The 17,879-nt window shown below is 36.6% G+C and overlaps 1 protein-coding gene across 1 annotated transcript; it reads left to right on the forward strand.

Annotated features, from left to right (window-relative positions):
* The first annotated feature begins 5,834 nt into the window (after window positions 1-5,834).
* Window positions 5,835-11,997, forward strand: LOC574869 (C-factor). The gene is made up of 4 exons (XM_775271.4): window positions 5,835-6,115; window positions 8,225-8,401; window positions 8,906-9,074; window positions 9,538-11,997. The coding sequence occupies exons 1-4, from the start codon at window positions 5,951-5,953 to the stop codon at window positions 9,822-9,824; spliced, it is 798 nt and encodes a 265-aa protein (XP_780364.1). The 5' UTR covers window positions 5,835-5,950; the 3' UTR covers window positions 9,825-11,997.
* The last annotated feature ends 5,882 nt before the right edge of the window (window positions 11,998-17,879 follow it).

Genomic DNA, 17,879 nt, shown 5'->3' on the forward strand with positions numbered 1-17,879 from the left:
TGTCTACATAAATAACACACTACTTGCAATGGCCAAAATTGAACTGATTGAATCTTTGTGCAGCAGAAAACGTACAACCATTCGGTAAAAGGTTTTTACTTAAGTGATAGCAATCACTCAAGTCGATTCGACAACTAATGGTCGTTATATACCTCTCTTTAGAAATCAAGCCATCTGATTAGTCGAAATTGGAGTCGTGATTTTACCCATTCCCGTAAAGAAACGAACTATGCCAGGAACGTTTAATAGTTCATGAGTGAATTTCCCAAAAGATTCCAGGTAGCGGGAAAATAGTACAATTTTAATGAGATCCACATTGGTTTCGTGTTAGAACCGTTGGCGTTTGCCATAAACATAATCAATGTAATAACAGACTAAGTTAGATAATGTCTAGAATATTTTAAAACTAACTAAATCAATCGTTAGCAGGGTGGTGATAAGGGTGGGGCAGTATTTGGTAACAAAAATAACGGGAGGGGATATTTTAATAAATTTTAATGATTTTTGTTTAGTTTTAATTAATTTAGTTTATTACATGTACAATGTATTTTAATTAAGCCTTACTATTTTGCCATATCATTACTTATCATATTATTGTTATGTATATATTGGACTATCCAACCGTTTTATCATTCTATTAATGTTATGTAAGTCTTTGATTTTGTTATATTGTGTTATTGTTTTTATGATGATTTTCGAAAATAAAACAAAGCGAAACTTACTTTGTGCGAGCGCGGATACCATACAGTGCTTTTTGTTTGCGATTCCCAAATAATTGTAATATTCAGTCATCTTTCCAGCGAAAATTAACAGTGTCTCCGATTTTCTGTGATGTTGTATCCAATCTTTACTAAAAAAAAAAAAAAAAGTAAGAGGACATATATAATTTTTTTTTGTCCAAAAGATTTCGCAACGACTCAGCCAGCCGCTGAATAAGCGTGGGGGGGGGGGGGGGGGGGGGTAAAAGGACATATATATAATTTTTTTTTTGGCCCCAAAATTTGAAAATTTGCCGAATCGACATTTCGTTCCGTTGGGGGGGGGGGGGGGGTTATGGTCACCTTTTTAAGTCACCCATTGGAATAATTTTTGTTTACCCCACCCCCCCCCCCCCCCGTGTACGCGCCTGTGTGTACCTTTCCTTATGTTTCCCCATTTCTCATTTTCTATTATTTTACGTTATTGAATATACATATTTTTTTTTTTTCTTATTTTATCTTTCCTTATTTATTTTTAATTCTTCTTTTATATTTTCTGTCAATGTTTTGGGAAAATTAACACAAAATCAGCTATTCCTTATGTAAGAGGTTAAACTAGTTATTCTTTAGTCATACTAATTGTTTTCCTCTCATTTCCATTTTCTGTTCATGACTTTCAACCAGCCCACGACTCCTTTATTCATAGTGTATCATTATTTAGGACATTATATAACCCCGACTCATCCTCATCCCATGTCATTCATATTGGTTTACCTTACACCCATGATCCTTCTTCTTTCTTTCTGTATTAGTCCTTATGTTGGTTACTTTGCCCTTTAATATGTACATATGCAAATACATGTATGTTATAAAAGTTATACCCAGAGAATTCTGCTGTGCAGGCAAATAAATTAGAGGACTATTAGACTTCTTCGTGTCGACATCTTTCATTTTGAGTTTTTATTGAGCTACATAATCTTTATGTTCTTCATATAATTGATTTGGTGCTTTCACTGGCTGTTTCTTTGGTTGATTTCGATTCGTTTGTGATTGATTTGATTGATTTTTGTAACGCTAAATTGCACATGATAAATTCAAATGATTAATTGCTTTACAGGTAATGCAAAATATTCTTGTAAGCTCAACTACAAGAGCATGTAAAAAGAAAACCAAAATCTATTTAAACATAGAGAGAATCGATCAAAGTAGAAAAAAATCTGATTTCTTTTTTAAAAATCAGAATTTTGTACAACCCTCAAATCCTTTGTTTCGCATTTCATTAATTTAGGCAAATTAGCCATTTTGATACGCATAAGGCCATTGTGATCTTTCCTGATTCACTACTGGAGGCCTGTACAACTAGTCGTGCAAAACAATACCCAATCAATACACAATATTTGAACCTCATAATATTTTGTTACGCAAAAATAACTAGCTTCTTCCTTTCAAAGAAAAATTAGTTAACTGCTAAATGCAAAACATCTTCGTGTTTCCCGCCCGGCCCCCCCACTCAGGTTTCAAAATGACCGCATGCGTGTTGCCAAAATGTCCTTTTCGTAACAAAAGAAAAAGGTCGAGCCGTATTGACTTTACACACCGGACTTTTGCTGAAAAGGGGGGGATGCTGAAAAAGGCTCGTATACAAAAGAAAAAGGTCGAGCCGTATTGACTTTACACACCGGACTTTTGCTGAAAAGGGGGGGTCGGTTGGAACACGCATATGCGTACCCTAAATAACACTGAGTGGGGGGGCCGGGGTTTCCCGCTACGCAAACAAGTTTTAAACGCACTCAAAAATACACCCAAAACCACACAAAAAAATCCCCCAAATCAAACGACACTTCCCCAAACCCTGTGTAGGACACATTTATTTTCATTTAAGCACATGATGGTCCAAGTGTATACAATCCGCATACATTTAATTTTATTACTTAAATATTACTTATATTATGGGATTCACCTTTTGAAATATCCAGATTTGGGAATTGGGCTACTAAGCCATTGCTAAGCCATTGCTTCTTTGGCGTCTGTTTTGGCCTATATAAAGAATGCAAAAGCTAACTAAATGATCAGCAGGCACGTAGCCACGGGGGGGGGGGCACGTGCCCTTAAACGATTACATGTGCCCCCCCCCCCCAAAAAAAAAAAAAAAAAAAAAAAAAAATCAAACTCTGGCTACGTGCCTGATGATCAGTGAAAGTCTACGTACATATTCAATGATCAAGCAGAAACTATGTCAACTGTCATCAAAGTTTGAACATTTTGTTTTAATATCATTAATTTCTGCAGTTATAAACAACTTGAAGGTAAATAGCATGATGCACATGCATAAACACTGTTTTTCTGTTTTACAATATCAATTTTATGACTCCCAAATTTTGCAATTACAGTGTGTGCTTTATAGATCGAGGGCCTACAATTTAACCAAAACATGTTATTTTGCAGCGGTATAATCACAACAGATTACCTGAATTATCACATTACCTAAATCCAAAATTTTAGAGCTAGCACCAATGATTTAACACGGGCGCTATCATTATTTTAAATATAACTAGCGCGAAGGAGCGAGCCGTTCTACGCAAAATAAAATAAAAACAATGATTTGACCGTGTTACATCAGAAAACAGATGCACAAATTGGTCTGAAAACAGTACCGGTATTCTCATTCTTTAACAGCTCTGCAAATAGTATATTTTATGAACATAAAATCAATATAATGCGTAAATTCAAACTACATTTCATTGCTTAATTTTACTTCCAAAATGAATCGGCGAGCCCGATTCATGATTTACGCAGGGTAAATCATGCACAACACTAATAGTGGTAGGCTAAAAACAATTCGATCGTCACTTTTGAGATTTTCAACACCCAGTTTGATAGTCCAAACGTTGAAATATCACTCTGAAAAATCTACGCAACATCGGTAGATAGTCACATATCAAAATTAAAACAAAAATACATAATGATGTTACATGAAACTAATCATATTAATCGGATTGTAACCAGCCTTTTATGACACTAACCGTTTTCAACGACGGCGACCGGCGAAAAGAGAACGAACGTGCATGGCGCGCGCACTGCTAGTATGCCGACTTCGAAAGACTTTCGACCAATCAAATTCCTCAATATCGCTTTCGTAGTTGTAATGAGTCTTCGATTCAGCCTGCCCTTCGTCTTTCGTAGTTTTGATCGCATATCAAAATATTAATAAGTTGTTTATTCAAGATGATGAGAAATCTACTCAAACTAATGAGTCTCGAGTTCAAAAATATTTGAATAGGCTTTCTATTTATTAAAAAAAATGAATAGGCACATTGGAAGTCCACCCTGATTAAGTTGGTTTTAAAAACAAGCAGAAAATGAGAGAAACAGGTCATACATACATACATTCATATTGATATTTATATAGCGCTTTACATTAGTAAATAAAACAGAACAATTATTTTGCTCTCCAAATGCATACACTGTTACTTTGATGTGTAAAGCTGTGTAATGTAGGATAATCAAAAAAAGTTGTGAGCACTGACTTTTCTTGTTCTTTTTTGCCCCCGGAAATTTGAAAATCGCGTGGCGATATTTCGCTCGGTGGGGGGGGGGGGGGGGGGGGGGGGGGGGGCAACAACAAAAAAGGTAAATTTCTGATAACAATTTTTTTTTTTTTATGGCCCGTCCGGGGGCGGGGCAATGCCCGCTCGTCCTCCCCCCTGGATCCACGCCTGGGCTGCACGAAAGTTTGAATGTTTGAGCAAAACCTATACAAAAAATAAGAAAGTTGTGACTTGTAAAGGTACGATCAGTTCAAATCTCAGTGACGTTTCTTTCAAGGTCCCCTCCCATTTGCCCATGTATACTAAACAAAACTTTAAAATATTTTCCCGTAAGAAATATTTGAAAATTGTTCCGTGGGCATATTTCCAGTTGAACGAGTCGACACCAATTAAATTGCATAATGATATGGGGTGCGTGCATTTCTATGATTTTATACAATTTATCTGAACTTACAACCCCGCCCCCCCCCCCCCAACTCAGTGTTATTTAGGGTACGCGTATGCTTGTTCCCTCTTTTTGAAAGCACCTCCTATCATGAGGACTGCCAACATTTCCGAATCCCCCTTTCGCGGGCTTTTCGCGGGCTTTTCCTGCCTTGGAGACCCCCTTAATCCGGAAAAATGCTCAATGTACCCCCCCTAAATTCGGAATATTTTCTCAGGAGTCCAAAGAGATGAGAGAAAAAAAAGAAAAAAACACCCCATTTTAAAAAAAATCTCCGGGTGAAAAGTTAATACACCCCCTTTGTTTACAATTCTCGGGCCGGACTTTGTCGCACGAAAAGTACCCCTTTACCGGACATTTTGGTAACACGCATGGGGTCCGTCCGTTCTCGGAGTGGGGGGGGGGGCGGGCTTACAACATATATTAATCACTGGTGATTTAGTTGTATGCAATTCATTTTTGAAAATACTACAAAATATAAATTGCCAATTATCGGACATTTCACTACTTTGTATAAATTACTTTTATAAGGGCAACATTGATGGGATAGTTGAGTTCTGTTGCAGAGGGCGCTACACAAAGTATTTTTTTGTGAGATAATGAAAAACTGAGTTTCAAATTGAAATAACATACAATTTAAATGACAAAATCATCTTTGATTGATCGAAAAAGCCACGCTTCAGAGACGGCTAAAATATACATAAATATAACGGTTTATAATATTTGTGTACCACCACAACATAATGTTCGAACCCCCCCCCCTCAAATTTTGTTTTGTGTGTGTTTTGGAGAACCCCGCCCCCGGGCCCCATCAAGTTATTGATGAGGTTTAATGACCCACAAAAAGGGCACTAATGATCGACACGGTTTTGATCCTATAGAGCCTCACAGTTACGAGGCCAAATTTGCCACTGACTGTACACATGCAGCGGGGGCTAGGGAATTTTAGTTCGTTGGGCTATAGGGTAGGGAGCAGTTCCCACAAATAAATAAAAAAACCAAAGAAAATGCAATGAATTAACAATAATTCATTGAATCCCCCCCCCCCCCGAACACCGAACATCAATTATATCAATTTTCTTCTTTGAAAGTTTTCCGGATGTTCCGACATCATGACCGCTGATCACTGGCTGCAGATCGCTAAACAACTTCAAATTGGCAATTTCAGCTATTACGCAAGATTTGTCTACTGCTACAGTGCTATTCCCAAAACAAAACAGTTTATTTTGTAGACAAAGGCACATTCAAGATATTCAACGATGGTTTATGCATTGGTGCAAGGAGCAAGCAGAGGGATAGGATTGCAGTTTTGTCGACATTTGCTGAATAAACGGCCTGCGACACTTGTGATTGCAACTTGTCGACAGCCGGACGGTGCAGCGGAGTTGCAAGCACTTCAGAAAGAGCATCCGAACAGTCTCCAGGTACCGTACGCGTAGTATATCTCCCGCCTGACCTCGGGGCGGCCTAGCTCTCAGTGCAGTGCAGGCCTTACCTCGATCTCGATTAGAATGATTTTATAATTATTTGTTGCACTCAGGGCCGTCACTAGAAGGGGGGGAGGGGGTGTCCAGAGCCGTATCCCCCCTCATCTAGTATCAGCAGATCAGGATATCCAAATTGTCGGTAGAACTGCCCTGCTGTCAGGAAAAATGAGAACAAGAGGAGGGAAATAAAGAGAGGGAAAGAAAAAGGAAAGGAAAAGAAAAAAAAAAAACAGTTAAGAAAGGAAATCAAGAGAAAAAAAGAAAGAAAGAGAAAAAGAATTCTTTTGTTTCTTTATACAACTATTTAATGTCAATTTTCTTATCTTTTTTTTGGAGTATTTTTCCTCAAAACGAAGTAACCGGGTATTATGGCCTATTGCATACGGCTGCGCTTGTTCAGAAACCTATCCAAAATTCGACCTGTAACTCTGGCGTGGAGATACCCTACTAAAACATACCCAAAATGAAGTAAATATTCATTAAATGTCAAAAAAAAGACCATGAGTTAAAAGTAGATATGTATATTAGTTATTACCTGTTTCGTGTCAATTTTCTTATTATTTTTGGAGTATTTAAAAAAAAAACATTGATATTAGTATAGGGCAGCGCGCCTAGTATTAGGTCCATTCCCAGTATTCGGTCATACAGCTGTTTCAACAGCTGTAACAATTTAAAAAATAATTAATGAGCCGCGAAACTTGCACAAATCAGGCAGCTGAACAACTTTTCTTAACTCTCAAAATTAAATCAGATATGGGCCTCGGAAAGATCTCCAACTTAGCTCGGAATTGGTCAGTGTCGCACAACTTTCTGCACTTCCGCGTTCTGTTAGCACATGCGCTAACATGCATAGCCATATGTAGAAGTCTATTGCGAAACAACTACGTGTGCTGTCGCAATGAATTTAGTATGTGTTTGAAGAGGAGCTCTTCTGTTTTCGCTCCATCGCAGCGAATTTGCAAATGACGCACTTGCCGATATGCAAGAGGTATTTATACGATACCCTTGCCATGCGGTAGCGCTCATCCAGTATTCGGTCAATGCATTGACAATCAGTGCTTTATCGCGCAATTGTGTGAAAATAGTGCGCAAATACGCTTCGCTCCTTGGCAACGGAGATACCACGCACAAATCGCGTGACCGAATTCTAATCGGCGCGACCGAATTCTGGGCAGAAAAATGCTCCGTCTTCTTTCAGAAATATTTTTCTTATCATTCTTTATTTTAAGTGACTATAAAATCCTGTTAGAGGGATAACTTTCTTTTCTTTTGATGGGTAGATTGCCAAATAAAAGAGGTAAGAATTCAAAATATTAGTGATTTCCCCTAAGTGACCGAATACTGGGCACTCTACACTTTTTCACAGGTTTCACGGCAAACCGCTGCACAATACAAGTGCATACCGATGGTGGGTTGCGGGCGGGCGCGCGCCTGTGTGAAGTTACCTACCGTTACAATGAGTTACAGTCAAAATTTGGAAATGATTCTAAACTAACGCCGAATTAACTGCCGTAATAGTCAGCAAAAATGAGATGAAATACTATACTGAAAAATCATTCAAGTCTATTTCATTTGGGGGTATTTTCCACCGAGACCACTTCTAAATTCGCCAAATCCCCCTCTCCTTGGAGCACCTAGGAGAGCATCAAATTCAAAAGTCAAATGATGTTTAAAACTCCTCCAAGCAGTCAGATTTTTCTTTTTAGGAATTAAAAGATGATGAAACTATGTTGTTTCCACATTTTCTTCAGTTGAATTTCCATCATCTTGATGAGAATTTTGACTGGGACGTCACTCCTTTGAAATGCTAGCAGGCATTTTTTGAAGGCAGGCCAAGCCATAGAGATTTAACATGTGCACAGTTATATAAATATATAGGTAATCTTGGCATGTGCTAGTAGGTTTTGGATGAAGATAAATACATATGCTACCCTGCTAAATAATGATCTTTAGCCGTACGTAGGACATGAAAATATCAGAAGTAAGGATAAAAGCTAGAATCACACTATTTTTGTTTTCTTCTCTTAAATCTTTAACTATACACAGATCATGCAGTTAGATGTGTCAAACGAGGAGCAGATTGCATCAACAGCCCAGCAAGTTAAACAGCGTCTCCATGGCAACGAGAGTTCTAGCAAAGGACTGGACCTACTTATCAATTGTGCAGGGATGTTACATCCATCAGGGAGAGGAGAGACCAGTCTTAGAGCTGTATCACATGAGGTATTATATGACTTCATCAACATTAGCTATAGTATACAAAAAAAAGGAAAACGTCATATCTGGCACACATTGCAGCATTAGTATACTTTTTGTGTATTAAAAACTGTTCAGACATCCTCTATTGATTCTCAACATTTCAAACCCCACTCTACAAAACTGAGTTCCCTAAAATTCTATACGGGTACTTTCATGATGATTGATGACACCTACATGTAAATAGCAGTAAAATATACAATCTTTTAAACTTACCGATGTAAGAAAAAATTCTTTGAAAGGTTAAATCTTGATTCTACTTTCAAACTTGCTGATCAGCCCCTTCGTATTCATTGTTCACATTTTTGTTGTCGGCGTGCTGGTGCGGGAATGCGCTGAATCTTGTATAGAAACTCAGTGCTCAGACTCCCTAAAAAGCAGTCTGTTTTGACCGATTGATATTTTTTACCATGAATAAATTAATACGATACAATACAAATTCGAGCTTCAAATTCACATTTGTGTACACAGGGTCTGATGACAACATTTGCCACCAATGCATTGGGTCCTCTGCTGATGGCCAAGTACTTTGGGGAGCATCTGACCAAGGGGAGCGGAGAATTTGGACAGTCGCCATCGGAAGGTCACTCTGGCACACTGGTCAACATGTCTGCCAGAGTTGGTTCAATATCAGATAATGGTTAGGGAGTGTCCTCATACCTTCAATTGTTGTTGTTGTTGAAGGGATAAGTTCTAGTGATGAAGGGAAGGAATATAAACCCAGAATCTAATGGAATCTACTTGTACTTATATCTGCGAATCATTTTGAATTTTAAACTATTTTACCGATTGTTTAAAAAACAAATACTGAATAAATAAGTGAATGTCTAGCTAAAGTGTAAATAGATGAATAATTCAACAATTAAATGAATGAATAAGTAAATAGATGAATGAAATAATAAACAAGAATGTATGAATGAATAAATAAATGAATAAATAAATGAATAAAGAAACAAGTGATTAAAATCATGAACAAATGATGCATGTTACAAACAATATCTGTTGATAGAGAAAAAGATGGAGACCCTTAGTTTGCTAGAACTACAGTACAAACTACATGTTACAGAAAATTTCAGTTTATTTTCATTACCTCTTTTGATTAGGGTATGGTGGATGGTACAGCTACCGCATGTCAAAGAGCGCCCTCAACATGGCAACCAAGAACCTGAGCATCGAGTTCTCCCGGGGGAGACGGAAGGTGGTATGCATCAGCCTTCACCCGGGGACGGTGAACACCGACCTCTCACGACCTTACCACAAGAATGTCGCAGAGGACAAGCTCTTCACACCCGAGTATTCGGTCGAGAGGATGATGGAGGTGATAGAGAATCTGAACGTTGAAGATTCAGGGAAGTTCTTGGACTTTGCGGGCAAGGAGATCCCCTTCTGACGGATGACGAAGCAGTGTTTCTTTAAAAAGAAAAATTTACTCTATATATGCCCAGGATCGAAACCTGAGACTGCCACATTGTATTTACACTAGACATGGGACAGAAGCTGCCTCTTGCAATCCAGCGTGTGTTTCGTTTGTAGACCAAAGCAGAAAAAGAGTTCAAGGTATCCTTGTGTAATTTTCTGTGGGCATAGCCTGTTCTGATTAGTTGAAGTTTTTTCAAAAGTCAGATAAAGAAACGTACAATACATAATCATTGATAGCAAAAGGAGCATACAGATTACATGAAGTAACGTTGTATGAAGAAACTACTGTTGAAGAGGACAATTGGCATTATAGCTGGGCAATCATCGGTGCATGCTCAAGATGAGTTCCGTCCAGTTATATTATTTTTGTACAATACGATGTTGAGACTAGCATGGGACCCTGATTCTTTTATCGTTTTTTGTTTATTTGGAATGTTTCTGAAACGTGTTTCGCCATACATCCTTCAGACTACAAAAAAATTAACTACCTGTTGTCTGAACACATGGTTAGTTGAACTTGACAGGATAGAATTTCCATTGAATGGGTGTATAGTCTCACATGCATGTAAAGCGTCAATTTAGAGCATAACCTCACTTAAAGGAAGAAAATCTGGACTTGGCCCTCTACAGAGTATGGAAATGAAGGCTTGTGTGAGCCAGTCCCTTGCACATTTTTGGAGACAAGATGTGATGTTATGACATCCAGCCATGCAATTGATGACAGATTATGTATTTTTCATTTATACGGTGAAGGAAAGGGTGGTTTATCATATGGTATACATGTAGAGGTGTTGTGGTCAAGTCTCTGGACAGTGAAGCACAAGGTATGGGGTTTGAATTCCTGGCGCAGCACTAATGTCTTTTTGCAAGAAATTAATCTACATTTGCCACACTCGACCCAGGTGAGGTAGATAGGTACCTGGCAGGAATAAGTTCCTTAAAAATGCTCAAGCTCTGTAATGGGAACTGTACTAAAGCCAGGGTAATAATGATTAATGCTTTAGGAGACTTCACTGTCGTCTATTATTATTAATATACATGTACATTCAGGTAATGAACATAGTCAAAAGTAATATGTCTACCACCAGAGGAGGAACACTCACAGCCAGTGTTGCCTCCCTCCCCACTGTAGTTCTTGCCCGCATTGTGACCCTCCCCCCTATATTTAAGAATCCTGGTACTGCCACTGTTCAGGACATACATGTACATGTAAAGTCAAACCTGCTGTAGGGTCTGCTGGTATAGACTGATCACCTGTAAAGAAAGACCACCTGTCTCTCAAGTATAAATTTGTGTCACCTTTGAACAGTCACTGGAACCTGATATAAATTTCCCTCGTCTATAAAGACCACCTTTCTTGTTTCTCTTGAGCGGTGAGAAGTCTTTATATAGTTTCACTTTACAAGGTAATGGTAATACACACAAAAAGTGTCAAGGCAAAATGTGCAATAATTGTGCCATATCAGTATTTGGAGCAGTTAGTAAATCATGTCTATCCGATGTTAGATGAAGAAACCACTATCATTTTTTGTATTATTGGAATTTTCTCATGTTTATTCCAACAGAGAAAGATCACGAAGAATCAATGTGTTTTGTAGAAGTTAATGTAAAATTGTGATTGAGAAATCTTTCAAGAATGATTCAAAGCAGATACAAATTTTGTTCAACAAACCAAAATAATAAAGTGATCAAGTAATTTTTTCAGCCTGGAAGAAAAAAATTATTTATTCTATGAATCTTGCAAGGCTTTGTTAGAGTACTAGTGTTAATAATCATGATAACAAAATTTGTGTTGGTGAAAACGACTTTCAGAGTAAATAAATGTAGGCTAAATGTAGGCTATTCGAATACCTGTACCTTCAGTAATGTGGACATGTGTGTGATTTAACTTCTTCATGTTATACTTAGTTTTCTTGATAAGAAATGTATTTTTTGCATTGTAAATATAATCATATCTTCCAGGTATACATTATTAATTAAAGATGTTATTGTAAAATTATGTTATGTTTACCAATGTTTTGTATTCATTATTACAATAAGGATTTCAATAGATTTAATGGTTGACATTAAAGTGTAAGGAGTGTAATCATTTTTTTCTGAATGTCTTGTCGACACAGGATTGGATGCCTTCCTTTTGAAGCAAATGTAATAGAATAATTTTCTTTTGACTTGCACAGACATGTGCCCTCTGCCCCCCTCCCTCCCAAATGTTCATTGGCTAGTTATAAATGGTACCACCTTGCTTTAATAGAAACTAGTCTTTCGAAAGTTCTCTCGCAACATTTTCTCACACCCTCAAATTTTGGTTGGTATTGCTTAAATATCTGTGATGCTTTTGTGAGCAAGTACATAACACAATTACCTTAGCTTCCTTTACTCAACACTTTACCTTTCAAATATAAATCTACAGCAAATCAAATCACAGAAAGAAATTCAGAACAGACGAGGCTCTTGTTTCAAAGATTTAATTGAAACATGGATGGCAGAGATCAGAGTTTAGAAAACATAAACCCGTCACGGTCAACAATTAGTTTTCAATTGTGATAGAAACTTCTTGACATAATGCAATGATAAATAGGAGGCTGTACTTTGGGAGGGAAAATAGTAGTTTTAAGAACATTTTGAACACTATTTTAAATAATGTACAGAAGATAATAATACAAAGAGTGGTGCGGATGAAAACTAAAATTGTATCAAAATATGTGAAAAGCCTAGGGGCAGTATTGGGAATGAACATAATACCAAATATCAGGCTCAAAATATTTCAATACACAATAAATAAGGAATAAAGAACTGTACTTTCGACAAAGGAAAAACAACAAAAGCAATGAGAGACTAGTCATTGCATACCTGAATTTGATTGAGGGACTAGGCTTAAATACTACATGAAATTTACATGTATTTGGGGACATTCCCTACCATTCTTACATGAAAATTAAAAAACACAGGATATTCAAACTATCCTACATACGGTCATTGACATAGTGAAGGAAAACAATTTACAAAATGAACATTCAGAGTTAAAATCTACTCCCATTTCCTTTTAAAATAAATGGTATTGCTTCATGATTTGATTCGTTCTTCCCATTTCCATAAATTATGCTATTAACAATAAATCAGGTATCTTGATTAGATGGTTCCATTAAAAGAAAAGGAATTTTTAAAAATGGAGACAAATCCATGGTAATTACATTGGAAGGGATAATCATATAAACACAAAGAAGGGGGACAAAACATCAACCATTTTGCTTCTCTTTTTCTTCAAATTGAGGATGAGAAAGATATGTCAACAATCAATCTATTCCTTTGTGATATCATGAATTATATTCCACATACTAAGAATCTTGCTCTATGATTGGTCAAAAGTAAATCACGTGATAAAAGATAGTTCGCCCATTATTAATGGGAGAAGCAAAAAGTTTGTTACACTGTGTTGATAGTACTACTATCTACAAAGGGCAACGCACTTTCACTGAAGATTATCCAAAAGCGCACTAAAACAGGCGTAATTAAGCGCGCATTACCAATGAGTGCAAGTAAAACAAACACATACGCGCACCGTACCCTCAAGGGGTTGGTTAGGTTAAACTGTTAAACTTTTTTGGTGTGAATTTGGGCATGGTGTCTTTTATGTAGATGCATACACGTCCTTTTCTTTTTGTAGTTAAATTGTTTTAGATGTGGAATATAAAGCAAATAATCACCTTTTGGTTTCAGGGGATGGCAAACTATCACTTCCTCTTCGATCAGAATGTATACGCTATCTTTCCTCAGCTTCGCTTCGGAAAGATAGCTATATCCAGATCGCCTCGGAAGTGATAGTTTGTCCCATCACCTTCACCAACGGTAGTTATTTGCTTACTACATTTCTGACCTCACTTCAAATGCTAAGGTTGTGAAGCTCCTTATTATTGCTACATGTTGCTAGGAAATTAAATATAGTACATCTCTTTCATACATATCATACAACAAAGGTAATAGAACAATTAAAAAAACAGATTAATTCTCTGACTTTTAGCCATAAAAGCCTGCCATTTCTTGTTATGTACATTCTGGAATAATAACAATTCGCTTCTGAAATAAAGCAAACAATTCTCTGGTGAAACAAGACTGAATACTCATAGGGTGTTTGAGGGAAACGGGAGGAAATGGAAGAACATAGAATGATTTGTATTCTATCAAATATCTATAACCCCAATGAGGGGGTTCAAGCTTGGTCTAAAAGTGAGTTAAACAACCCTTTTGCAATGATCATTCATTTTTTGTAGTTTGGATCAATAACTTTTGATTCAGAGCCTAAACAATTATGCCTTGAGCAGAAATGGAAAAGATTTCTGCACAAAAAATTTCAAAAAGTAAAATCAGCTTTGCTTTAAAATCCTTAAATGGGGAACATGTTGAAAGATTCAAAATCATTGTTTTTCTATCAAAATTTGCAGGTTTTTCAACTTTTCTACGTTTTCCCACGTGTGTATTGTTGTCAGAGATATCACATGTCATTTGAACAATGTAGCAATAAAAAAAAAGTACCACTGTTGCCAATTTGAAGAACAATATGCGATCAATTTGGCCCTATATGTAAATCTTGTTCTGAAAGTGTTTTTTTAAGGAAGTTAGACTGAGATCTTTGTTATATATTTGTTCACCGTATCTTAGTCGTAAAACCAGGTGCAACAGAAAGAGAAGAATACGTGCCCATGTGCCTTGCACATGAAATAAACTTTGAATACATATATACAAGAATATATAACATAAGAGGATATATGTACATGTCTTGTAAATATTTATGAAATACATGTAGGTAAAATACCCATAAGGAGAAAGCAAGGGAGTTAGAAGCAAGAGGGGGGGGGGGGTTAATGAGAGAAAGAAACAGAGGACGAGCGTGAAAGAGAGAGGAGGAAGAAAAGAGGAGAAGAGGAGAGAGAGGATAAGAAGCGAGAGCAAGAGAGGTGCAAAGAAAGAAACATAAATAAATTATGGCATATGTGTACAAGGAGAAGGAGAAAGAGGAACAAAGAAATATAACATAAATGTCTTTACACTGAATAAGGAAAAGAGAATAGAGGACAGAAAGTAAATCTTTTTCTTTTAAATGGTTAGAAAAGATAAAAACAGTATCAATATGAATAGCAACTAAAAGGAAGCTGTACACTTTATCCTGCATTCCAGCACATCTTAGTATCGCCAAGTGTGTTCATTTTCAAAATATACCAATCACAATATCCCATCATTTCCATCATTCAACAGCAAATTGGCCATTTCATTGCTGATGAAAATATAAAAAAAGAATATCTTGTTCACCTACATGAGCACCATCATTACATATCTTTAAAAAAAATAATACCCTTTTTCTATATCCATCAAACCATCTTATCACGCTCATCATCAAAATAAATTGACACTACATATATAGTAATTTACATAGCCGTTTCTGAGTCTCAGCAAATTATGGTCTTTTTAACCAGTCCACATATTTGAAGTGACATGGCTAAAATGCAAAACATATATACCGGTAGATACTATTTACTGAGTTCCATTTCTGAATGCCACATGCTACCAAATACTTGATCATCTAAACTGTGATGATGAGGTATGAAACAATGATACATTTAACTACTTATTGATAAAAAATAAAAACTTATCATATAATTGGTACAGATCATTGTTAAAATTATATCATTTTCAAATGGTTGTTTAATATTACAGGTAGGGTATTTTACAGACATTGCTTCCATTGTTGTAATTCAGTTTCAATAGCGCCATCTTTCGGTAAAGGCACACATAGAGTGATTTCCGGTTCCTGTACCCAAGCATTATCATGGGCACGTCAGGCAGTTGACGATGCATGGCTGTATACAAATTTGGACATAAATCTGAAGTGATGTCAGTAGAATACCCTGCCTGTTTAGAATTGTCCATCAAATTTTACAATCTTGATTTCAAGATGAAGCTCACAAAACATCATGTTAACACCATTAATCATCAATTCTCTTTCGTTACTATTGAGACTAGCGTCATTATAAATGTATGGCATTATGATTTCAGAGTGCACGTTATAGAGTGCACATAGTTTAATTTCACAATTGTTATCAGCCTGCAAAAAAAAATTGAGTTGTCGTGGAAGACTAATATTAGATACCCATAGTATGATTTGCATCACCAATAAACTACTATGGAAAAATATGTCAGTGCAACATAAACTCTAACTTTATAAAAATCTGTGTTTTGAAAATATTTTGAGTTATACTGAACTAGAGTTTGCATACATACGATACTTTATACATAACATTCTTGCAGTTGTTTGTTTAGTTAAATGAGTTGCATTTGCAAATCTTTACTATGTACTTCATGAAGACTTGTTACCCGAAACTTGCATAAATCTATTTCATTTTGAAATTTTAAAACTGAGATTTGGCTAGTAATAATGAGTACACATATGTGAGAATTTTTTTCCCAATAATAGTTATGCCTGCATCACTAGGTATTGTATTTAACTGTATTTTTAACATACTTAATTTCAGTAGCTGTCATGTCATTATGCACAGCTTGAGCATAAAAAAAATATCTCAAAATATGCATCTTAAATGAGGCTGTACATTATACATGTATGTGGCAGTGACTTTCTTGAAGGCTAAATCAACCGTAATGTGGTCCCAAAATCATGACCTCATTCTTGGCAGTGTACAAAAAAAAATCCACAATTTTATTTTTAGAAGAAAATATTCAAACCAGTAAACCTGTGCTATCGAAGCAGGTCAGTCGACTTGCCATGGGTAGATCCACAGTCAAACCGCTCCAGCAACTACCTGCCTCCAAACACCATCTTTTCCCCCACTACTTTGGCCCACTAAAGGAACCTGCTTTTAACCCTATGTTAACCGGGGGGGGGGGTCAATTTGACCCCCCCCCCCTGTAGAAATTCCGGGACTACTCCGTAACCGCGGCAGATATAAAATTGTCCTTTCATGACTTTTTACTTTCGAGTCATACGCATCTTTTAAAACGATTTTTTCGAAAATCGGACCTACGGTTACAAGGTCACATGACCTTTTGTCTTTGCATGTCAGCCCGAAAATCGCTCATTTTCGTGATTTGTGTACAAAACATATGTAAAAGTCATATTCAGTCTTGTTTGAAGTTTAGATGTTTGTTTTGGGGTCAAAATAGTTGAATTGTAGTTATAAATGAAATAAAACAACAAAAACAATAAAATACATAAGTTAAAAAACAATGAAATACATAAGAAATTATGAAAACAAGATATAACATAAGGAATAACCTGGCTCTTCCAATTTTTTGTGTTGTATTATTATTCCAAATGGTCTAATAAATATATGTAGTGAAAAAAGAATACGTAAACAAGAATAATCTATGATTTATGGGCAGAAATGTGAATTTGAAGACCTTATTTGCATAAATTACCATAAATATGCAAATGAGTGAATTTTTCAAAAATTTGAAATTACCATAGTATTCTATACACTTCACTTGACATGCATGCAAATTTTCACGGCGATCGGCGGTGAAACGGCCGAGATCTTTGGGGGGGGGGGGGGTCAAATTGACCCCCCCCCCCCCCCCCCAGTAAAAACCTGGTCTGAAATAGCCCAGTTAAAATAGGGTTAAAGGGAAATCCAACTACCTCTAAAAGAAAGCAGACTGATGAAATTTTGAATTAAATGTGACGTGAAATAAGAAAGTTATGAATTTTAAAAAGTTGTAATCTCTATACATATGGGCTCTTCAAATTGGCTGTATCCATAAAGTCACCGTGACGAAGTGCTACACCACTTTCCATTTGTTCAAACACAAAAAATTACTAGAATTTCAATTGTTCTAAAAGTGTATGGCTCAGGAGGGTCTATAATTCTCTTTAGAGGACTATACTTTATGCTATCCAAAGTATATTTTGAGTAGTGCCTCAAGGGAGAGGGCACCTACAAGAAGAATAAATGATAATTTTGTATGCAGCGAAGGGACAAGTTATCCACATCCTATGCCACAATCCACAGATTGAACTGCC

Source organism: Strongylocentrotus purpuratus, unplaced genomic scaffold (assembly GCF_000002235.5).
Source record: "Strongylocentrotus purpuratus isolate Spur 01 unplaced genomic scaffold, Spur_5.0 spur5_scaffold_15, whole genome shotgun sequence".
Lineage (NCBI taxonomy): Eukaryota > Metazoa > Echinodermata > Echinoidea > Camarodonta > Strongylocentrotidae > Strongylocentrotus > Strongylocentrotus purpuratus.

Excerpts from the sequence above, each read along its gene's own strand:
- LOC574869 (XM_775271.4), top strand. The coding sequence starts at position 5,951 with ATGGTTTATGCATTGGTGCAAGGAGCAAGCAGAGGGATAGGATTGCAG. Across the intron at positions 8,402-8,905 it reads TTAGAGCTGTATCACATGAG|GGTCTGATGACAACATTTGC; the intron begins GTATTATATGAC and ends TTGTGTACACAG. Across the intron at positions 9,075-9,537 it reads TGGTTCAATATCAGATAATG|GGTATGGTGGATGGTACAGC; the intron begins GTTAGGGAGTGT and ends TCTTTTGATTAG.